Genomic DNA, 24422 nt, shown 5'->3' with positions numbered 1-24422 from the left:
TTCAGATTTTGCCTCAGGGCCTATTAGGTACCAAAAGAACAGCAGTTAAGAAGGACAGACTCTGGAGTCAAGTCTCCAGGTTAAATCCTGGTACTACTGCTTACCACTGGTAGCCACAAACCTTGTCCTATTTGTAACTCACAATTCCAGAAGGAAAGGGAGTCTTTTTCCTAAAAATATGACAAATTTCAAAGAGGTCTCTAAGGACCCAGCTTGGGTCACATGTCAATCCCTGAGCCAATCACTCTGCCACAAAGATGGAGTGTTCTGACTAGCCAGTATTTGTGACACATCCTCCCCTGGGTCGCCCATCTGAGGATGAGGGCAGAGTGAGCTATACCTGAACTCTGTGGACTAAAAAGAATTTAAGCCCAACCAGTGCAATAATTACAATGTACATGAATCAAACATATCATCTAAAAGAAAGAGATTATCAGAGATGCAAGACATTGCTCTATGCTGTCCACAAGAGAGACATTTAAATATAAAGACACTCTTGTGAACAAGATTGTATCCTCCCCACACCCCAACCCCCAGGGGCTCAGAATGTGACTTATTTAGAGGTAGGGCCTCTAAATAGTTAATTAAGTTAAAATCCTTTTTAGAGTTTTATTATTAGGGCAGCCCTAATACAACATGACTGATGTCCTTATAAGAAGAGACCATGGGCATCTGGGTAGCTCAGTGGTTTAGCATCTGCCTTTGGATCAAGTGGTGATTCCAGGATCCTGGGATCGAGTCCCACACAGGGAACCTGCTTCTCCCTCTGCCAATGTCTCTGCCTCTCTCTGTGTGTCTCTCATGAATAAATAGATAAAGTCTAGAAGAAGAAGAAGAAGAAGAAGAAGAAGAAGAAGAAGAAGAAGAAGAAGAAGAAGAAGAAGAAGAAAGAAGGGCCCACACAGACAACAAAGATTGTTGTTGTAAGGACCCAGCATGAAGGTGGCCATCTGTGAGCCTTAGAAGAAGAAAAGCTTCAGAAGAAACCAAATCTGACACCTTGATCTTGGACTACTAGCCTCCAGAATTGTGAGGAAATACATTTCAGTTTTTTAAACCACCCATTTTAAGCTATTTTGTTCAGGCGGCCCTCGTAAACTGTTACAGGCACAGATAGGCCTGAAGATAAAGGGATGAACTCTGCCATGTGAATGATAAGCAGAAGGAGGCTGATATGGCTGTATTCATGTCAAAGTAGGCTTCAGAACAAGGAATATTGCCAGGGATGAAAGGGAATATGTTATAATGGTAAAGGGGTCAGTTCATCTGGAAGACAACAACCCTAAATGTGTTTGACCTCATAACAGAGCTTTAAAAATAATGAAGCAAAGAGTGAGAAAACCGAAGGGAGAAATTCACAGTCACAATTGGCAATTGTGACACCTTTTTTAAAATATTTTATTTATTTATTCATTCATGATAGACACACAGAGAGAGAGACACACACACAGGCAGAGGGAGAAGCAGGCTCCATGCAGGGAGCCTGATGTGGGACTCGATCCCGGGACTCCAGGGTTGTGCCCTGGGCCAAAGGCAGGCGCTAAACCACTGAGCCACCCAGGGATCCCCCTGTGACACCTTTCTATGAGGATTTGGCCAACTAGCCTAATAGTGGCAAAGATACAGAAGATTTGAGTTACACAATCAGCTAACTTAATCAAGCTGACATTTGCAGACAATGTGCTGAATAATGCAGAACAGATCTTTTGAGACACAATAGAACATTCATCAATGTAGACAATATGAAGGGCCACAAAATAAGTCTTGATGAATTTCAAGGATTAGAATATACTCTGAAATATACTGTCTTTCAGAAGGAATTCTCTGATTACAAAAGAATTAAGTTAGATATCCAGAATAATATGCTATTGAGAAAATCCTCAGATATTTGGAAAGTATACAGAATACTCCTAAATAACCCATAGGTCAAAATATAAAATCACAGTGGAAATGAGAAACTATTTCAAATTCAATGATAATAGGATACATCAGAATTTGGGGGAGATTGCTACTGAGGACAATACATAGCTTTAAATACTTCTCTTTTAAAAAGAAAACTCGGGATCCCTGGGTGGCTCAGCGGTTTAGCGCCTGCCTTCGGCCCAGGGTGTGGCCCTGGAGTCTCAGGATCAAGTCCCACATCAGGCTTCCTGCATGGAGCCTGCTTCTCCCTCTGCCTGTGTCTCTGCCTCTCTCTCTCTCTCTCTGTCTCTCATGAATAGAAAAATAAAACTAAATTTTAAAAAAAGAAGTGGAATAGTAAGTCATAGGCTGGGAGAGGCTATTTAGTTTGTATCTGGAATATATAAAGAATTCCTATAAACCAATAATAGAAAAGACAAATATATTTTTAAATGAACAAAATGCTTGAACAGACACTTGCATAAAAGAATGAATGTCCCATAAGCACATGAATATGCACCTCACATCAGAGTCAACAGGGAAATGCAACTTAAAATTACAGTGAGATACAATTTTGCACCCACCAGAATGACTTAAGCTAAAAGGACTAAAGATACAAAATGTTGGCAATGATGTGGAACAACTGAAACTCTCATGCGCTGCTGGTGGGAGATGATGTGGGGCAACCACCTCAGAAAACAATTTGATGGTTTTCTAAAAAGTTAAGCATATACTGGAGCACCTGGGTGGCACAGCTGGTTATGTGTCTGACTCTTGGTTTCAGTTCAGGTTGTGATTTCATGGATGTGAGATCGAGCCCTGCACTGGGCTCCACGCTCAGCACGGAGTCTGCTTGAGTTTCTCTCACCCTCTCCCCCTGCCCCTCTCCCACCCTGCTCTCACAAACTTGGTCTCTCTCTCTCTGAAAAAAATAAATAAATCCTTAAAAAAAAAGAGTTAAGCATATACCTACCAGCAGTTTCCATCCTATATATTTAAGCAAAAGAAATGGAAACATAGATCCACAAAAATACTTGTACAGGAATAGTCCTAGCAGCTTTATTCATACTAGCCCAGAGATGTTAACATGCAAAAATGTCAACATGTCTATCAGTAGGAAATTGGCAGAGGTAGGGAGGCCCAGCAACATTTAAACAAATTATGGTATACTCAGGTAATGAAATACTACTCATCCATGAAAAGTATGACGTGCTCACATACCCAGTGATGGGGATAAATCCTGAAGACATTGTGTGGAGCGAAAGAACCAGACATAGAGGAATACAGAGCATATGATTCTGTATGATTGATGCTGAAGATCAAGCAAAAATAATCTGTGGTGATGGAAATCAAAACATTGGCTGCCTGTGGGTAGACATTGGCAAGAAGAAAGTGCAGGGGGAGTTCTGGGGTAATGAAAATGTTCTATATTTTAAATGAGGTGTTGGTTTTATAGTTGTATATATTTGTTAAAACTCATTGGATTGTAGACTTAAGACCTGTGCATTTCACTATGTGTAAATTTATTCTCAATAAATCATTTCGAATGTAATGGCTGAGCCCTGGGAGGAAGTACAGTCTCCTCCCGAGTTCATCAGGGTCAGCTCACCTGGTCCACGCATCATACCCGGCAGTGTGGCTTCTCACTCTGGCTGGAGGCTGCTTCTCTGTCCATCACTCCAGGCAGTCTCCTAATCCTTGGTTTGTTTCAGACCTGTTGCTTAGATCTAGGAGAGGTCTGTTTTTCCCTAAATATGGGTATGTTTAACACATCCTTGAAAGCTTGAGAATTACCTAAAAGAACCGGAATGCAGAGAAAGAAACCTTCTCTCTTTCCTAAGTCTTTGGTTAGTTCTTTATATAATTCTTACTATGTGCTGGACATGGCTTTAAGCATTTATCGATATTTATTAATCCTTACAACAATCCATATCAAAGTTACCATTATTAATCCCATGTTACAGTTGAGGAGACTAAGGCCAAGACAGTTTAAAGCCCTCACCCAAGGTCACATAACTAGTAAGCAGTAGGGCTGGGTTTGACCTTGGGGAATCTGGCTCTAGCTCAGGCTCTGAACCACTGCCGTCCCTTCAGGGATTCCCTCTGACTATCTCTTCCTTAACCCCCTAGCCTGTGCCCAAGTTGCTGGGCCTCTCCACCTATGCCAAGCCAGAGTGCCCTTCTCATGGCTTTTCTCCACAGATCAGGGCCCTCACCCCCTAACCTCTGGTCCTCTGGCCTGACATCCTTGGTGGAGGAAGGAAACATCACTTACATTCCAGCAGTCTCTGCGGAGATGCCCACTGTGTGGCATCCTCTTACATTGCTACATTGAATAAATACTTAAAACCCCCATCTCAGCCGGTTATATTTGAATTTCTTAGCTGGTTCAAAAGTTCAGCATTAAGTAAGGGAAGGACTCCTCCAAAGACATCCGTGAGCATCTGTCCTGGAATACAGATGCGGCTTTATACCAGCATCTTATTTTTCTTTTTTCATTTTTTTTAATAAATTAATTTTTTATTGGTGTTCAATTTACCAACATACAGAATAACACCCAGTGCTCAGCCCGTCAAGTGCCCCCCTCAGTGCCCGTCACCCATTCACCCCCACCCCCCGCCCTCCTCCCCTTCCACCACCCCTAGTTCGTTTCCCAGAGTTAGGAGTCTTTATGTTCTGTCTCCCTTTCTGATATTTCCCACTCATTTCTTCTCCCTTCCCTTATATTCCCTTTCACTATTATTCATATTCCCTAAATGAATGAGAACATACACTGTTTGTCCTTCTCCGATTGACTTACTTCACTCAGCATAATACCCTCCAGTTCCATCCACGTTGAAGCAAATGGTGGTTATTTTTCCTATGTAAAGACCTGTTTGCAGTCCTCCTGTGTAGACCGGGAACAGCCAGTAAAAGGCATGAGCATGCTTTGAAAAGTGTCAAGAACTGTATTCAAGTAAATTGTTATTTATTTCATTTTCTTTTTTCATCTGCAGGAAGAGTTGTGAAATTAGACCATAGAGGCCTCTTTTTCAGAGCTCCCAAGGGCCCCAATAAGTGACTCCAAGCTCTGTCATTCTAACAGCCAATCATCATTTATTAAGCACCCGCTAAAACCACTGGGCTCCAGCTGAATCCTGATTGTATCCCAAGTGCAATAACACTTAGAACTGTATGTCAGGTTACTATTTTAAATCTAAGAAAGATATTTCTCACCCCACTCCCTGCCATGGGAGCTTCCTTCCCCCAGCCCGGGGTGATCATATCATTCCCAGCCCAGAATCTTTTATGATTTTGGCCTCTCTATCTTCAAAGGATTGAAGTGCCTCTCAAGGAGGAAGGTGACCTGCACCCTCCACTGAACTCTTTGCTGAAGGAGAAGGCACCCAAAATCCAGCGTCTGCAGGAGGAATGGCAAAGCCAGAAGGCCAGATTGCAAGCCCAGGTAGGACAGCCATGGTGCGGAGGTGCCCTCATGCTGAGTGAGACCATGCCTCCTCATCCTTACAGATAATGTTGGAAATACATACAGGGCCTGATGCATGTCCATGCTGGGGAGGGCATTCCAGGTCAGGGAAAAATGAGATTCTTCTATTTCTTCATTTGTTTATTCAGTCCCTCCTGTGGTTCATGAGCACCTACGATGCAACAGGAACCCTTCTAGATACTTGGGATACATTAATGAACAAATCAAAAAGTCCTGCATTATATTATAGCGCTTTATATTATACTGCAGTATACTGCATTATATGATATAGTGCTTATATTATATTATGGCAGAGGAAGTGGGAACAGACCATAAAATACTAGACATAAGAAATAAGTAAAACATATAGTATATTAGAGGATGATTGGATTGCAGGAAAAAGAAAACAGAACAAGGTAAAAAAGGATTGAGAGGCTGGTGATGAGGATTGAGTGTAATACTAAATGGGGTTGTCAGGCAAGGCTTTAGTGGCCTCTCTTCAGTATCTCTTGGCTGGTTTGCATCTCAACCCACCTGCCCCTCTCACCATTCGTGCATCTAGCTGAGAAGCCCCCAGGAGACTGGCCATTCCCAGGTTTTTCAAGGTTACAGCACTCTCCCTAGGAGTTTCCACAGGTAGAGGAGGATCAGCTGGGTTGAGGAGACGTTCAGAGCACTTATTTAAAAAAAAAAAAAAACAAAAAACATAGGAAGGGGAGAGGGAGCGGAGAGAGCCTAGCCTGAGAGCAGGCTGCCCTGGCCGGCAGGTCTCCCAGATGCAGCAGGCTCTGGAGCAGTGCGCCAGCAGCTACAGGGAAGACCTGCAGGAACTCAAGCAACTCTCCGACCATGAAAGGGAGAAGCTGCAGCAAGAGCTCCAGGAGACCATTCAGCAGAACCAGGCAATGAAAGCCCAGCTCGAGGCCTCCCATCAGCGAGCCCTACGCATGCTTGAGAAGGCCAAAAATCAAGAACTCAAGGTAAGGGTGATCATTATGAAGTCCGCTATTTGCTGAGCACTTGCCATGGGAGCGCCTCTATGCGCTATATAGGACGCGTTTTGTACATTATCTCCAATCCCCACATTAATCTTACTAGCTCACTGTTACCACATTCCTTTTCCAGATGAGGGAAAGGGCTCAGAGAGATTCAGTAACTTGCTCAGGGTCACACAGCTAGAAAGTCGCCACGGAAGGATTCACAGTTAGGTCTGTTGCGTTTCTGGTCCTGCTTCTCCCTATTTTCACGTGACCTTGATAACATTAGAACAACTTTCTTTACAACTTGGGCAATGTCGTGCATGATGCATGCTGGGGAGTCAGACTCGGCCAGGAGATGAAAACAGAGAGGGCAGCTTGGAAAGTTGGGATGAGGTGGTCAGGTGCAGGATGATGTGTAACCCAGCAGGAGCATGTTTCATCTACCTGCTACCTTCTACTTTCTCAGAAGGCCTTTGCTCCTGCTCTCTCGGGAGCTGGGGCTACTACTACGACTGTCACAGACAACACACTGTCTTCCTCAGTGATGGCAGTCTTCACGCTCTAACCAATGACTTCCTCATATGATCAGATCTATCAAGGGAAGCTCCTTGGGGCCAGGAGCGTGCTGTGTTTGTTCAGACACTGACTCTCCTCCTAGTTCAGGATAGCTGCTTAGTAAAGGGTCTCACTGAATTAGAGCCTTAAGTTTAATTTCCCCTTCTGTACACTGAGGACATTGATGCCCACTTTTTTGAATTCTTTCCTATTGGAAACCATCCAGAAAACAATAATGAAAACACAAAGCAGAAGCTCACTCCTATTCCAGATAAAGCAAGGAAGACAGGAAAGAAATGGGGAAATAGCATGTGGCCTTGCAGAGCAGAGAAGCTCGAACCCAAGTGCCTGCAGAGAGAGGACAAGAATTAAGCTGATTCCCATGGCGAAGCTCAGAAAGGCTTAGGAACTAGAGGTAGCATTTATCATTGAGACAAGAGTGAGATGAGGAATTTGACTCACCTAGAACCTCAGATTCTCAGCTCAGCCAGCACAGGGAAGTAATTATTTCTCCCTTATTTAAAGACAAGATATGGGGGTGGGGGGAATCCCTGGATAAACTGAACCAGAGAGACTCTGAAACAGAGGCTAGGATGAGGCTTGTGTTTGAGAACAGGTTCAGGTGAAAATCTGTATACTGAGCCATTAGATGAACCACTGCCACCTCGATCCTGTCCCCAACAGCACATTCTCCTGCTCGGCTCCAGAAGGCAAGCAGGTAGAACTTAGACCCTCCCTAAGTATGAGACTAGAGAACCTTCTCTGGGGAAATTAAACCAACCAAGAGAAAAGACCCATGGATTCTCACATTTGTGGGCTTCCAGTGAAATTGCTGGATGGCCATCTGGTCACCCTCCAGAGGAGCCTGCCACCCAATGGACCCTCTTCAAGTAACCCTCAGTGCTTCATCTGAAATATGAAAGGACAGCAAAGGATAACTAAACTTTTTTAGGGAAGCCTCTAACATGGAAGTTTTGGGATCCAAGATAGTTGTGGGAGAAAGAACAGACTCAGAAGAAATGGCTAATGGAGTCAGCAGAAAAGGAAAAAAAGCTTTGATGATGATTGATCCACTCAGAATTAAAAAGTGATATGTGCATCCATGAAAGAAGAACAATGTGCTACTTGTAAAGGAGGGACAATCAGGTAAGGAAGGGCTCTTTAAATTAAAAAATATATATATGATTGCAGAAATCCTAAAGATCAGATAATGAGTTGAAATGTAAAAAATGAAGAAACCCTCCAGAAAGCAAAAATAGAAAGATCGTGAAATGGGTGGCAAGAGAAGGAACAAGAGGTGTAGAGACACACCTGGAAGGCTCACACCTAACAACTGGGAATTCCAGAAAGAGATAATGGAGGGGAAGGTATTTTTAAAGAAATAATGAAATCCATAGAACTATGTGAGAAAGACCCCCTACCAAGGCTTATCTTAAAATTTCAGGACACCAGGAAAACAGAAGAAATTCTAGCAGCCCCCAATGAGGAAAAGTGATTCCAGGCACAAAGTACCTGAATCAGAATGTCCCCTTGACATCTCCCAGGCAGCAACATGGGATGCTAGAAGCCACGGTGCAATTCTGAGAAATTCCGTTAAAACTATCCATACGTGTCAGAATTGGATACAGGTATCGACTAGCATATGAATTATTAGGAAATTTGCCTGCTCTTCTTAATTTGCTGCCTCGCAGCTCCCAATTCGCTCTTCAGTGCCAGCCTGGCATAATGACCCAGATTCTTGAAGCATTTCTCCTTCGCAGAGAGCACGATGTTCAGTTTTGTCGGTAGAGGGCGCGGGAGGCACACCTTAGGAGGAGAGCCTTCTCCTGCCGGTTCTGGTGGCTGTGTCTGCTTGGTTTCTGGCCTCAGTTGCGCAGTTGAACAGTGATGTGGTGTGTGAGGACATCAGGTCCGACAGGCAAATCCTGGGTCTGCCACTTATGCCCACAGCTCAGGCAGTCACTCAGCTGCTTTGTGCATCAGATTCCTCATTTATAAAATAAGAGCAAATAGGACCATTGAGAGCATCAAAAAAAAAAAATAGTACATGTAAAGTACTTGGAATCATATGTGGCTGAGTAAGAGCTTGTCTTTGTCCGTTCAGGCTGCTGTAACAGAACACCATGGACGGAGTGGCTTGTAAACAATAGAAATTTATTTCCCACAGTTCCAGAGGCTGGAAGTGTGAGACCAAAGCACCTGCCCTTTGATGTCTGTGGAGAGCTCACTTCCTAGTTCCTAGATGCCCACCTCACTCTAACCTCATGTGGGAGAAGGGGCAGGGGAGCTTTTCAGGACCTCCTTTACAAGAGCACTGATTCACGAGGGCTTCACCATCATGACCTAATCACCCCCCTCCAAAAGCCCCTCTCCAAATACCATCACATTGGGGATTGTGGGGAAGAGGGGGGACATATAAACATCCAGTCCATAGAAAAGCTCAATTTTTAGAAGAGCTGATGTTACTGCTCACTCATTGATCCTGCAGCTATTTATAGAGCAGCTGCCATGGAGCTGAGCTCCAGAGACACCAAGATGATTAACACACTCTTGTCTTTATGGGGTGCACCTCTGTGGGGAAAAGCAACTGCTCAAACAGGCTGCTGTAGTTCAGGGGATCGGAGCCAGGAGACTGTTGGGGAACACGGTGCATGGAGGCTTTACCCAGGATGTGGTGTGGAGAGTGTGATACTGTGATTTGGAAAAAGAAATATTATTTGGTCCTAGTCTCACTTCTGACACAGAGCTCCTAAAATTCTTGGAATTTCCTAAGTGTTGAGAGCAGCAAAAGTATCTTATTATGTTAATGAGGTGGCTCTTGGATCCCACCTGAGAAGGAGGGGGCTGGTTGCCAGGGGAACCGACCTTATGGTCTGGGAAGTGGAGAGGGGATGGAGATGGAATCAATCACCAATGGTCAGTGATTTAATTCATCATGTCTTTGTAATGAAGCCTCTTAGAAACCCAAAGGAGAGGGCTCAGAGAGTTGCAGGTGGATGGACACATCCACACACCATTAATGGAGACCCACCCCAATTCCATGGGGACAAAAGCTCCTATGCTTGGACATCCCAGACCTCTTCATCTGGCTATTGATTCGTATCCTTTAATAGCCTTTGTAATAAATCGATAACCAAGTAAGGACATGGGTTTCCTGAGTTCTGTGAGCCACCCTAGCAAATTAATTGGGGGGTCATGGGAACCTCTGATTTATAGCCAGTTGGTCAGAAGCACAGGTAACAACAACCTAGTCTTGCAGTTGGCATCTGAAATGGAGCTCAGTCTTGTGGGATGAGCCCTCACCCTTGGGATGCTATCTCCAGGTAGATAGTGTCAGAATTGAGTTGAATCGTAGGACACTCAGTTGGTGTCTGAGAATTGCTTGTTGGTGTTGGGAACTCCCCCACCCCAACCCCCCCTCCCACATACCCTAAAAGGAATTTGTAATTGGTGTCAGGGCCTCTGTAGAGAGGGTAAAAATGGGCCTTTTAGGAGGCTCTAAACCAACCACAACACAAGCAGAGTAAACCTCCCATAGGTTTACTGGAGCAATTCACTAGGGATGAGTGTCCAGTTTGATATAAACCCCGGGTGTTAAGCTTGGCATCATCCTAAGGGCTGCTGAGCAAGAAAGCAGGCAGTGCTGCTCTGAATCCTCTGCTGGCCCCACGGACAGAGGGGTCCTATCACAGAGTGAGAGACTTTCGCACTATTTTTTGTAAATCTTAGCTCAGACCTCTTCATTCCCGTTTCCTTGAGATACAAATATCACCAACTGGAATTCTCTGAGCCTTGCAGCAGGTCCAAGAGGAGGAAATATTGGAGAGTCTGAAAAGTAGGAGATTCTTCTGTCTTATGAAATAAACCCAGCACTCTTTGACTGAGTGTCCCATGGGAGGAGTAAACCAATTGCCCTTTTTAGGGAGTAGCAGAGCCAAAGACACAAATAAGCGTCTAAAGGCACCACTGCATTCAGTTGGCTCCCTGGGGCTCCAGGGGGCTCAGTGCTCCCCAACTGGAGCCTCCTGCCTTTGGTGAAACCCCATTTCTCATTGTTCCCAGAGGCTTCATGCGGGAGTGGAGAGGGTTTAGGGCCAGGACCCTGCTGCCCAGGGGTTCAGTCCTGCCCCCACCTTTACCTGTCTTCAGTCTGGTCAGTTCCCTGCAACTGGCTGTTTAAAAGGGGGAGGGAGGGATCCCTGGGTGGCGCAGTGGTTTGGCGCCTGCCTTTGGCCCAGGGCGCAATCCTGGAGACCCAGGATCGAGACCCAGGATCGAGACCCAGGATCGAGACCCAGGATCGAGACCCAGGATCGAGACCCAGGATCGAGTCCCACCTCGGGCTCCCGGTGCATGGAGCCTGCTTCTCCCTCTGCCTGTGTCTCTGCCTCTCTCTCTCTCTCTCTCTCTCTCTCTCTCTCTGACTATCATAAATAAATAAAAATTAAAAAAATAAAAATAAACGGGGGAGAGAGATGTTGCTTTCTGCATCTTTCCTGTGTGGAAAGCTAGTTCATCACCCCCAGCCCCAATTTCCTCCTCTAAAAGGTGGGCTGTATCTTTTTTTATTTTTTATTTATTTTTATTATTTTTTATTTTATTGAGAGAATATGCATGTGCACATTGTGGGGGGAGGTGGGGAGTGCAACGGCAGAGAAGGAGAGAGAGAATCCTAAGCAGGACACTCCATACTAAGCACTGAGCCCAACCTGGGGCTCAATCTCACGACCCTGAGATCATGACCTAACTGACTGAGCCACCCAGGTGCCCCAAGGTGGGCTGTGTCTTAACTGGAACTCTCTATTGCAAAAAAACCCCCAGAAACCATATTAGTTTCTTCTTGCTGCTATAACAAAATATCCCACACTTGGTGGCTGAAGACATCACAGATTTATTATCTGACAGTCCTGGAGGTCAGAAGTCCTAAAATCAAAGTGTTGGCAGGACTGTGCTCCTTCTAAAAGCTCTAAGGGAGGATCTGTTTTCCTGACTTTTCTGGCTTCTGGAGGCTGCCTCCATTCCTGGGCTCCTGGCCCCTTCCTGCATCAACTAAATCAACAGTGTAGCATGTACCATCTTCAAATATCCCTCCCTCTTCATCTCCCTCTTCCCTAACACCTTCCCTACTCCTGTGCCCCTCCCCTCCACCCTGGTTCCATCTTCTAAGGACCTCTGTGACTACATTGGGCCCACCCAGATAATTTGGGATAATCGCCCATTTCAGGATCCTTAACTTAATCACACCTGCAAAACTCCTTTCACCGTATAAAGTGACAGAGTCACAGGTTCCAAGGATTCCCACATGGACTGCTTAGGGACCGTTATTGCTTCTACCCCCCAGAAACCAACTCGAGTGAGCTTAGGCAGTGACGAGATTTCTTTTTTTTTTTTAAGATTTTATTTATTTATCATGATAGAGAGAGAGAGAGAGGCAGAGACACAGGCAGAGGGAGAAGCAGGCTCCATGCAGGGAGCCTGACATGGGACTCGATCCTGGGACCCCAGGATCACACCCTGGGCCAAAGGCAGGCACTTAAACCGCTGAGCCACCCAGGCTGCCCAGATTTCTATTAAAGTTGACACAGCTGCTCATAGAAGCTGTGTCACACAGCTTTGTGTCACAAAGCTTCACACCCGCTTTGTGTGTTTGATATGAGACCTTGAATAAATGAATGTGTCAAAGAATGGCTGACCAAATGAAATAGTCATAAATGAAGTAAGAATAAGTGAACCTAAGGGCAGAGACACAGCCAGTTCTGAGGACCAGACTAGACCAGAGACTGAAAAAGCTGTAGGGACCCCTCCTCCTTTTGTTTCTGATCTGCTCTGCACTTCAGCCCTTGGCTGCCCTCCCAGTCAGCTCTCTCTACCTGTCTGGTCTTGGGGCCGGTGTAAGATGGTCACCTCATTCCTCCTGAGTGTGTTAAAACTGGAACCAACCCGTCAGTGTCTGTCTGTCTCTTTATTTCTCTCTCTCTCTCTCCATGGCCTCCTAACACCAAATTCCCAATGACTGGCTCAGCTTGGAACAGGTGTCCACTCTGGTCTAATCAGCTGTGGATTGGGGTTTGGTTCACACAGTACAAAATAGCTACTGTGGCCAAGCCATCAGGGTCATCTCAGACAAGTCAGGGATCATTCTCAGTAGCCCAAGAAGTGGTGAGTGCTCAGTGGGCCCTTGGAGGAAGAACTTGGCAGAGGGGACAGGTCTCCCACCTGTGATCACTTTCACCCACTTTCACCCACAGGCCACTGAGGAACGCTTGAAGAAGGAATCCAGCCACAGCCTCCAGATCCAGCACCAGGCACACCGGCTAGAGCTCCAGGCCTTGGAAGAAAAGGCCCGGCAAGAGCTCCAGGGGGAGCTGGAGAGGATGGAGGCTCAGCAGGCTCTGCTGTTAGGTATACAGGCAGCCACCCCTGGGAGGTGCTCCCCAGCCGGGTCCACACGTGGAGGCCAGGGGCAAGATGGGGCCCTGGGTCTGGAGGCACACAGGCCAGGGTGACTGACTATCCTGGCTCTGCCACCAACTAGCTAGGAAACCCAGGGTTGGGGTTGGGGTGGGGTCACTGTCAATCTCAGTTTCCTTTTCCATAAAACAGAGTCACCATTGTCTCTACCTCATAGGGGTGGTATGTGGATATGATGGGATATTAAATATAATATGCCTAGCATATGACAGGGGCCAGATGAATGTAGACCGTAGTCCAGGTTTTCTGCTATCCAAAAGCAGGACGTGCCTATGAAATATTTCATAAGGCAAAATGGCAAAAAGCGAAGAAGCAATTACCATTAATTTCAATGAAACACTTTTGACCCCAAAAGTCATCTCTCCTAGGCCTTCCTGATACCATGAGACATATCTTGCTAACAGGTGCACACAGTGATGGAGATAAAGCCCAGATATTCCCAGACACAGTGCAGAGCTCTGGCGCTCCACCCTCAGATGCTGAATGTGTTTCCCAGAGGGTAGGCGCTGGGGGGTGTCTCTCTCGCTGCCCGCTGCCTGCTGCCCAGGGTGGCACTGCTTCTGGACCGCTGGCTGCAAAACCAGCAAAAACAAAACAAAACAAAACAAGAAACCAAAAAACAAAAAGCGCTGATATTTTCCCTTTTCTCTTTTTTTATGTAAAAATGAAAGTCTTCAGATTTCCCTAGGTTAATGAAAATAGGTTCTAATGTAGAGAAAAGCAAAGTGGTATAAGGCAAACTTTCAGAAAGCAGAGGCATCTATATTATCATCATTATTATTCGATATAAGCCAGATCTCTGAGCCACCGTGAGACTTCCTGGGATTGCCTCAACCTCTCATTTTCATTCTGAAGATTTCTGCAAATTTGGGGGACTAAGGCCTCCAGGCTCATGCACTTTCCTCTGCTTCTTTTTCCTGTTCCCACATCATCCTCAGCACCAAACTCACCTCTTCTTGAAACATCCAAAACCAGTCACACAGGCCCTGGGTGGCTCAGGCAGTTGAGTGTCTGCCTTCTGCTTGGGCTGTGATCCTGGGGTCCTGGGATCAAGTTCCGCTGGGGCTTACTGCTCAGCGGGGAGTCTGCTTCTCCCTCTACCCCTGCCCCCTGCTCATGATCTCGCTCTCTCTCTCTCAATAAATTAAAGAAAAAATAAAATAATAAATTAAAGAAAAAAAGTCGTGCAGAGCATTTTGGAAGTTACCAGCAGTAAAGATCTCCTAAGCCGGATTGGTTGGGCATGAAGCCCAGCTCCCAACACTCATAAGTTTCATGGCTTTGGGCAAGTTACTTAACTGCTCTGTACCTCTGTGCCTCTGTACCTCTTTGCTCATCTGTAAAATGGGAATAATTACAGCATCCACCCGGTATGCAGTAAATCCTATGCAGATGTTCACTGTTATCATTACTGAATATTCCCACATTGCATGGCTGGCCCTAGAAGCCTCTTTCTGTTTCTGCAGATCATTTTTTCTCTCATTTTCACCTTCTTCTCTTCAGTCTCACTTTTTTAAAAAAAATATTTATTTGTTCATGAGAGACACAGAGAAGGATCACGCCCTGAGCTGAAGGCAGTCGCTCCACCACTGAGCCACCCAGGCGCCCCTTCCATCTCACTCTTAAGAGCAAGACAAATGCCTCTCCTTATTTCATGCCTAGCATTAAAGACCATATTGGCCTTATTAATTTTTTTTTTCAAACCCAGCCGGGGTTCTCCTTAAGAGAATTTTAGGAAAGAGCATTTTCTTTACCTTCATAAGTGAAAACCATCTACTTGCTGCTCGGTTGTACTTTCATTAGATAGCGTGTCCTGCTGACTATACATCAGCACGTCAGTCAGCTCTGCCTATTTCTGGAGGAAGTGACATGGGGAGCAGGCAGGAGAGAGAGAGTGTCCCATAGATTCCCCAGTTAATGTCCAGGTGGGAAATGCTAAAGTTGGCATCCTCTCAAGAAGACAGATTATACAAAGTAAAACCCAGGCTGTGCCAGGTGTCTCAGGGACAAGACAAGATTCAGATCAGGTTGGAACCCCTGGTGATTCCAGCACCCAGCAACAGCTGTCCCTACTGCCACTTGTCTGGCCCCTCTGACTCCACAGCAGCCTGGTCCTTTCCTGGACAAAAGATTCAGGAGAGAGCCTGGGTACCTGCTGGGATTCTCAACACAGTCCCAGGAAGAAGGGGCTCTGTGGACTCTGTAATGATGATAGCAAATTGTTGGCGTTGTGGGTGGTATTGGGTGAGTGGGAGCACCTACCATGACAGGGTGATTAAATTAGACATCCCTGGTCCCAACTACTGCTATTCCACCGTCTGTGTGAGACACACCTGACCTGCAGTGTAGGTCAGTGTATGAGGGGTAGGGAGCGTCCATCAGATTACCTGATACACTGGGGTGGGGATCTGGACATGCTGGATGAATAGGTGGATGGGTAGAAGGGTGGAAGGGCAGGTGGACGTGTGGATGGATAAATGGGCTGATGGAAAGATGTGTAAATGGGTGGAAAGGACGCTGGATGGATGGGTGGATGGAGGGAGGGAGGGAGGGAAGGAAGAGTGGGGAAAGGAGGAAGAGGGAAGGGAATATATGACAGAAGAGGGAAGGGTAATAAATGAACTCACTCTAGTTATGCTAGAGTGCAAAAGGATTTTGTTGCACATATTTTTGTGATAAAGGATTTCAAAATATTGAATTGGGTTTGGATTTTTTTTTAAAGAAAATAGGCTGTAGAGAACACTATATTAAAACCCTGGTGGGGAGGAAAGATAACCTAGTAAATTTTTCAACATATCATTAGAATGACTAAGCTCTACTGCGCTGAATATACTATAACTTTCAAAGAAGCTTCGTAAGTTTATGGGAAATCTTTTGCAATTGACACACTTTTACAATATCATTAGTTTCCACTGTAAATATCACTTGTTTATTTTACAAATATACATTGAGCACTTGCTCTATACTAAGGCTTCTACCGGGTATCTTATGGCTTATGGAATCACTGGAACAATGTTTCAAAAATAATTTGCCATAACTAACCTACAGAGTCTCAAAAGTCCTTAACAGAAAAGGAAAGTATCAAATTTACTAGCATTTGAAAATTATCTTCTCTTAAAAAGTTAATAGCTCTTCCTTCTCCAGAGTCCCTCAGGCAGGAGCTGTCGGAGCAGCGGGCTGCCTGTTCTGAGCACCAGAAGGACCTGGAGGCGCTGCAGGCCGAGCGGAGGGCCGCGGGCGGCTTGGGCAGGCGGCAGGCCGTCGCCCAGTGTCCAGGAGACAGCGAGGACCTCGCCGTCACTGCAGAGGTCAGCGCCCCCATTCTGCTCACACCAAACCCCTCTTGGAGCAGCGTCAAGGCTGCCAGGAGAAAATCATAAAGGAGGGGCTCTGGGTGCTCATCATTCCCTTCTGAAATGGGGAGGGCCCTTGGGAGATGCTTGATGGGCCTACAGACTCCCATTTCGAAAAGCAAAACACAAGGTTTAAGCGCCGCATGTTATTTTAAATTCAGACACAGTAGCATTTCAGAGGATCACTGCCAGATAGGCCTAGAATCAGCCAGTCAGCGTTACTCCTTCAAATCTGCGCAGAGTGCCTCAGAACACCTCCCCAGACAGCCGTGCAGCCGTATTCCCACCTGGCAGGCAGCACAGTGACCTCCTCCCAGCCCAGGCCTCTCTCCCAGGCACCCACCATGTGCCACACAGTGTCAGGTACTCATCTGTACAAGGGCTGCAGTCACTCCCTCCTGCTATCAGAATGACCTCCAAACGGCCGGCAATGAAAAGCCTTCACCCACTGGCCACACTTGGTATCTGCAGCCATGTCCCCCTCTGCTCTAAACGTGGGCTCTCCGTCCTGCTTCTGGGCCTTTGCACGTGTCCACTCTCTTGGGATGCCTTCCTCCCTCCCCAGTTCCCAGCTCACCCTCTGGGCCAGGCGTCTCACCTCCAATTTTAGTGTATGTACTGCTGAAGCGAGCTCTAGGGGGCCCCCTTCCTCACCTGTGACCTCGCGGGTCTCTGAGCAACCAGAGCACTTCTTAGTATATAATTCAGCTGGCACTGGTGTCTACGGCATGGTCCAATGAGACAGCTGTCATATCATGGGTGCTCTTCATGGGTGTTCCCACGTGGGCTAGGAGTCTTTTGAGAACCAGGCATGTCTGCCTCATTTCATTTCCACCCCTACTCTTCACACTCGGCACAGCAGTTTGTGGATGCCGATGATTAGTTGGGGTCCCAGCCCTGCTGAAGATCCTGGGGACATGGGGACCGGTCACTCAAGATTTTGCTGGTACTGAGCACCTGAAGACGATTTGTGTTTAATGAGAAATATTAAATGATGAATCACAAAGAGCTCAGCCTGGTCAGTAAAGTCTAGTGAGGGAAGACAGGATATATTCCAATAAGTGTTCTGGATTGGTGGGAGCCACCTATGCCTGTGGAAGGGGGCAGGAGGAAATGTAGGATTGTGACATCTGTGATGACAAGCTCCCTGAGTGCTGTGCATAGAACCCCAGGATTACTGGGTAGATGAGGGGATACCTGGCCACCAGGTGCCTGCCCTTACCTTCACCTCATCGGAGAGAAGCCCTGAACCCTCTGGCAGGAACAGCAAGGCCTCAGCTGAAAACCCACCCAGAGAAGAAATGTGGGAGTATTAGCAAGGAGGAAGAGCCCCAGGCAGCAGGAGTGATCAAGGGGAGGGAGGGCACCCAATAGAGGGAGGGATGCAGCCTTAAGTTGGCCACCAGTGCAGGTAAGTGTTGTCCCACCTGCTGGGATCTTCTGAGGAGCCCTGTGACCTCATTCTCTTGTCTGTCCCAGCTAGGGACAGGGCGGGTGGTATTGATTCATCAGGCTCTTTCTCCCATTAGTCAAGGATGGCCCCACACGACCTTAACCGAGCTCTTCCAGGTTGTATGTATGTGAGTGCCAGGTGCTCATGTGCCCATGGGTGTCACACACATGCAAGCCCCAGGCCAGGAAGCAAGAGGTACAAGGCATGGGCCGGGCTGCTCCCTGTGCAAAGCTGTTCCGTCCTCGTGTGGAATAAGCAAATGCAGAAACCTTCGGCCTGTTTGACGGTCCTTGCAAACTGCAGCATTCACTAACCCGGGGTTCACCGGCCCCATTTAATTCAGACATAGAGTTTCGAATTTCTCTCTGAACCCCTGGTGTTCAAGCGTCATTTCATTTAGCAAGCGTTTATTTGGCTCCTCCTGGATACCAGCCACTGTGCCAGGTGCCCTCAGACTGGAAAACTGGAGGGGAGATGGTGCTGCAAGTCCGGGCGAGAAGAGGAAGCTGCTGGCCTCTCCCCAGGCGGTGCCGTCCAGGCGGGGAGGGCGCTCGGGGTAGAGAACCAGCAAGGGAGCCCAGGAAGCGGGTGGAGCGCTCGGGCCCGCACTGAAGCCACATCCTCGGCTCACCGACGCCCTTGCCAAGCTTCCCCAGGGCCAGACTGGGCCAGCCCCCAACGCGGGAGGACCTGGAGATGGGCCGTGAGCCCTGCATCGGGAGCAGGAGGCCGGCGCGGGCTGCGGCACGCCTGGGGCGCCCTGAAAACACCTCCCGGGTCCTCTCTCCCCAGGAGGGGGGCGGCCTGGGCCAGGCCGGCTCCCCGAAGGCCGCCGCGGAACCAGAGGCGGACGAGGAGCGCGGCGTCTGGGAGGAGAACTCGCAGCTCCGGGACGCGGTGCAGCGGCTGCGGGCCGAGGTGGAACAGCACCAGCAGGAGGCGCTGCAGCTCCGCGACCAGCGCAGGTGGGTGTCCAGGCCTCAGACCCAAGGCTCACCCACTCGCCATCTCCCCAAAGGAAAGACGCCCTGATGCTAGCACTTCCCTGGTGCTACTCCAGACCTGTGAAAAGCGCTAGTGCGCTGGGCTCAAAACTGCAGAGAATTTGCCCTGGAATAAAGAGGGAACCCGGTTTCCCTACAAGTCAAGGAATTTATGAAATCAGACCTAACCATACCAAAAGCATCTTTATTTTTTTTTAATTGTATTTATTCACTCACAAGAGACACACAGAGAGAGGCAGAGACAGAGGGAGAAGCAGGCTCCATGCAGGGAGCCCAAAGTGGGACACGATCCCAGGTCTCCAGGATCACACCCTGGGCCAAAGGCAGATGCCACTGCCACGCAGGTGTCCCCCAAAAGCATCTTCCAAACCAGCCTTAGGGAGACAGCGCGATGGAGTAGTTCAAACAGTGCCGTGTGCTCTTTAACCAGCTGGGTGAGCTCCTGGAGTCAGCTAACTTCCCCAAGCCCATGCCCTCATTCATCTGCAAGTGGAGGTAAGACCACCACCTCTCAGGAATGTCCTGGAATGCAGTGAAATGGAAGCAAGATTTAGCCCTGGCCCTGGCTAACTTGGTCAACCATGGTGGTTACTGTTACTGCCTGATCCACGTTGGATCAGTCCTGAATTCACAGCTCTTTACCCCCCTTATTGGAAAGTTTAGAACTACAGATGGAATGCAGGGGTAGGAGGTGCTGAGAAGGGGTCCCACAAGCAGGGTTCATCCTGGACAGCACAACTCAGAGACCTCTTCCTGGGGTCCTGACTTTACATTCAGAACCACTCCCCCACATTTTCTCCCCCGCCCAGCCACTCAACAGAGGGTAGAGAAACCCCAATGCCCAAGAGGTTCAGTCCCTAGAGCCTGGGCAAGCCTAGCTCTGCTTCCATCCACCCGCAGGCTGCTGGAGGAGGATCAGCAAGCCCAGCGGGCCCGGGAGGTGGAGAAGCTACGCCAGGAACATCGGAAGGAGATGCAGGCCATGGTGGCAGATTTCAGCAGTGCTCAAGCCCGGCTCCAGGCCCGGCTAGCTGCCCTGGAAGCTGAGTAAGTAAGGCCTTGGGCCCCAGGTTAGGGCCCAGCTTAGGCCCCTAGTTGATGTACATTTTATTAGAGTAACCAGCTCATCACAGTGTGCCTGGGACTCCCCCAGTTTTGAAACTATAAGTCCTGAGTTCTAAGAAGCACTTCTGTCCTGGACAAATATGGGTAGTTGGTCACCCATCACTTTATGAGTCTGCATTCTCATTGTGCAGAGCACCGGGAATCTGTGAGGAATCATCACTGCTTTGTGGACTTGGTTTGACCCACATGCTGGGAAATAATCAGAAGGATCAAGGCTACTCTTTTTAATGAACATTTGCCCCCTTCTAACGTGCCTCACAGCTGCCCTTCAATAGAAATTGTTACTCCCCCAGACACATAAAGGAAGCGAGGGCCCTCATATATGTGTGCATGCATTCATTTATTTATTCAACAGACGTTTATCAAGAGCCTGCTGTGTCCCCGCACTCTTTGAGGCTCTGGAATAACAGCCCGGAGCTAAACAAAGTCTAGGCTCTCATAGAGCTCACAGATTCTAGATGGGGATGCAGAAAAGAAAGAAGAAAATAAACATTTAACTTCATGGCAGGTAGTGAAAATGCTAGAAGAAAAACAGGATCGGTGTCTAGGGAGTGGCAAGGGTGGGCCAGGAAGTCCTCCCTGAGGAGATGACACTTAAGCACAAGCAGGTGAGGAAATGAGAGAGCCATCTGGAGGAAGAGCATTCCCAGCAGCTACAACAGCAAGTGCAAGGGCCCTGGGGCCTACTTCACATAACTGAACAGCTAGGAATAAGTAAGAAGATGAGTGGTAGGAATTGAGATTGGTGGGATAGCTGGGAGGGATGAAGGAGACCCTGCTCTAAATAGGAAGGAATTTGGATATGTTCAGAGTACACTGGGAAGCCACTGCAAGGCTTTGAGCAGGAGTGACCTGGTCTGATTTATCTTTTAATGGGGTCTCTGGGTACTGAGAGGAGAAAAGACTGGGGGCGGGGAGGGTCAGAGTTAGCAGCAGGGAGACCAGTTGGAAGGTGAAACCACTTACCTAAATGTCAGGCAGCACTGAGTGAATCTAAATGTCGCCTGTCTGACCCTTAGATTGTGCTCTTTAAAAAATGTTCTCCGCTGTCTCCAATACAAAGCAAATCATCCAAAATCCAGAGGGGAAGGTTTTATGGGCTAATGGACACTTGCCGCATGCCAGGCTCCATTATCTCCTTGAATCCTCACAACTACCCAGTTTCATGCCCATTTTTTTTAATGAGGGGCACCATGCTAAGTGCTTTTAATTGTATTAACTCAATTTAAGCTCACAACTTGATTCATGCCCATTTTATAGAAGAGGGAACCGACGGTCCCAGGGAAAGGCTACATAGCCAGAAAAAGGCAGAGTAGGGATTAGATCCCGAGTCATCTCGTGCCAAACTCCCCTCTTATCAACTCCAGTCAATAGGTCATCTGCAGCCCTAACCCTCTCTGGCTCCCCACCATGCCTTGAGTTCTTGCCCTTGGCTTAGCGCGTGCCATGCTCCCTATAGGCCAGCAGGTGGCGCCATAGGCACGTCAGCATTAGCGCAGCGGCGGCCGGGGAGGGCGGTGCCTCGCAGAGGGGCGCGTTTTTCTGGGGAGGCCTGTGTCCCTCGGGAGACCTCCCTGATTCCTCTTTTTTTTTTTTTTTAAGATTTTTATTTATTTATTAGAAACAACAGAGAGAGAGAGAGAAGAGAGAGAGAGAGGCAGAGACACAGGCAGAGGGAGAAGCAGGCTCCATGCAGGGAGCCCGACGTGGGACTCGATCCGGAGTCTCCAGGGTCAGGCCCTGGGCTGAAGGCAGCGCTAAACCACGGAGCCACCCGGGCTGCCCGACCTCCCTGATTATTGACGCTTCACTGAGGGCAGCGTGTGTAGCACACACAGCCCTTTGGCTCCTGGGCCCCGCAGCCTCTGGGGAAGTAGCAAAGGTCAGACTGGGAGTTGGGGTCCTGGGCTCCACCCTGAGCTCTGCAGCCAAGCTCCCAGGGCCTTGGTTTCCCCTTCGTGAATAGGTTGGTTGGCTGGCCAGGCTAAGCTCAGAGCAGCGCCGCCACCGCGGGTCCTGGTGGTAGGAGGCTAACTGCCTGCCTGCTCCCGACAGACTCAAAGATTCCGGAGAGAAGCCAGGGAAGGGGGCGTCCAGGCCCGAGGATGCTCAGCTCATAGGCCGCCTGCAGACCCGCCTGAAGGAGAGAGAGGAGATCATCAAGCAGCTCATGGTGAGGCTGTCAGGGCCACCGCGGGGCCCTGCAGAGTCCCCCGGGAGGGCTATTTACTCTGCACCTGGCTCTGCTCTGGGTACCTGCAATTTTAATCCTGACAACCCTAAAACCACCTCCAAAAGATCCTTGATTCCGTTTGCCTATTATCTTAAAAATAATAATAATAATAATACAGGAAAATAAAGCAAAAAAAAAAAATCACTCAAGTTCCCCAGCATCTACCTGATGCTGAGTGGTTTATTTTTTTAAACCTACGGAATTGGGAAAATCTAAAATGGCTTGCCTTCTGTTTGAATTTTAGTAGAATCAATCAAGCCAGTCATTGTTTATTGACCTTCCTTTTGCAAAAATGACTACCTGCTTTGCAGTTAGCGAGCCACCCCCTGGACTCCTTAGGGAGAAGAGTTTTCTCCTTCTGGTTCTGCATCCAACAGCCACCAAAGCCTGAGGCTATTTCTGGGGAGAGCCCCTCCCTCCGTCCACCCCTGCCTGGTCACACGGCCTGTCCACCTCACATCTCTGTGCCCTGATACTTCCTCCACCGCTTTGGGTATCACCCAGCCTCTTGGTGCTCATGGGTCTGGTTGGAAGCATATCACCCCAGCTGAACTGGCAGGGACTGCTTCCCCCTGGCTTACGTTCAGCCCTGGAGACAGTGGGTCTCGACTCACTCCTGTCGGTGTAGCCCACAGTGGGATAATCAGCCACATCAGAAGTGCAGCCAACCCCCCTCCCCAACCCTGTGTCTGCCTCCACCACTTTAGTCCAAGCCCATCAGATGCACAGTGGAAAACCACTGGTCTCCCCACTCACTTGACTATTGCCCACATGCTGACTTCACATCAACCACAGCAATCTTAGGAAAATATGTCAGATGACAGCACGGCTCTGTTCAGCACCTCCCATGGCCTCCCATGGCCTCCCATCCTTTTCCAAGTAAAATACACAGTCTTAGAGTGGCCTGCATGGCCTCACGGCCTTCCACACACACAGCCATGTCTCTCAGATCTCAGTCCCATTCCTATCCCTGCCCCAACCACTGTTTCTTGTCAGTACATTGATGAGACAATCAGGAAAATTTCACCACTAGCTGAAAATTAGATACTAAGGAACAGCTTGTTTGCTAAATATGACAAAAGTATTATGGTTATGTGGTTTTTTTTTTTAAAGAGTCATTATCTCTTAGAGACACATATTGATATTTTTATAGATGAAATTATGCAATGACTGGGATTTGCTTTAAAATTAATACAGCAGGAAAGAGAAAAGTGAACAATGACACACATAAATAAGGTTGGCCATATAGTGATTGTATCTGGGGTTTGTTTTCTTTGTCTTAATTATTAACTTTCTGCAGTAGACTCTTTTCAGATGCTAAGAGTACCTGGATCATAAGCTTGCCCTTTCCTATACAAGAGAAGCTGGGGACTCAAAGGCCACAGGAGTAAAGGTGCTTCCTCAGAGCCTCAGGATGGCAGCTTGATCCCCACTGACCCCCCCCTCCCTCCCCCGACTCTCCTTCACTCTGTAACCTGCCCTCACACAGCCATCTTCCTTTGGGTTAAACCCAGTGCTGTACGGTTGGGCTCATGTGGACTCAGTTGTATTGTTCTTCCAGGAGGAGCGAAGATTTCACTATGCAGCCTTCCCCAGTGCCATGTCGCATCGTAATCGATCCTTCTCTTTCAATCCTCACCCAGGGTATCTGACCCCTTCCATGAAGGTAATTTGGTTTTCTGGTTTCAAGCATTATACAATTTGCTGGTTTCATTTTCCTGAAGGTGACTGGAGCTCATTTGTCAGTGGGCTGGCCTACATTCAGAGGGATAGCCATTGGAAATAAGACTCACAGGAAATACTCCAAATTACTAACAAACAGTATTTATATCTGGCTAGGCAGATTATGTGTACTTATAATTTTTATGGTTTTTTTTATC

At 47.7% G+C, this 24422-nt stretch overlaps 1 protein-coding gene across 3 annotated transcripts in view; it reads left to right on the top strand.

Annotated features, from left to right (window-relative positions):
- Positions 1–24422, top strand: part of FAM184B (family with sequence similarity 184 member B) — a 134696-nt gene that overhangs the window by 106728 nt on the left and 3546 nt on the right. For 2 of the 3 annotated variants that reach the window (XM_055326483.1, XM_055326485.1), the window contains exons 9-16: positions 5218–5347; positions 6136–6348; positions 13152–13305; positions 16519–16682; positions 18973–19145; positions 20085–20231; positions 22365–22482; positions 24104–24208. In XM_055326483.1, the coding sequence (XP_055182458.1) occupies positions 5218–5347; positions 6136–6348; positions 13152–13305; positions 16519–16682; positions 18973–19145; positions 20085–20231; positions 22365–22482; positions 24104–24208 (1204 nt within the window). The remainder of the gene's footprint in view (positions 1–5217; positions 5348–6135; positions 6349–13151; positions 13306–16518; positions 16683–18972; positions 19146–20084; positions 20232–22364; positions 22483–24103; positions 24209–24422) is intronic. The other variant, XM_055326484.1, reaches the window with a different exon arrangement.

This window comes from Nyctereutes procyonoides, unplaced genomic scaffold, assembly GCF_905146905.1.
Source record: "Nyctereutes procyonoides isolate TBG_1078 unplaced genomic scaffold, NYPRO_anot_genome, whole genome shotgun sequence".
Classification (NCBI taxonomy): Eukaryota; Metazoa; Chordata; class Mammalia; order Carnivora; family Canidae; genus Nyctereutes; species Nyctereutes procyonoides.
This window is presented reverse-complemented; position numbering and strand designations above follow the sequence as displayed.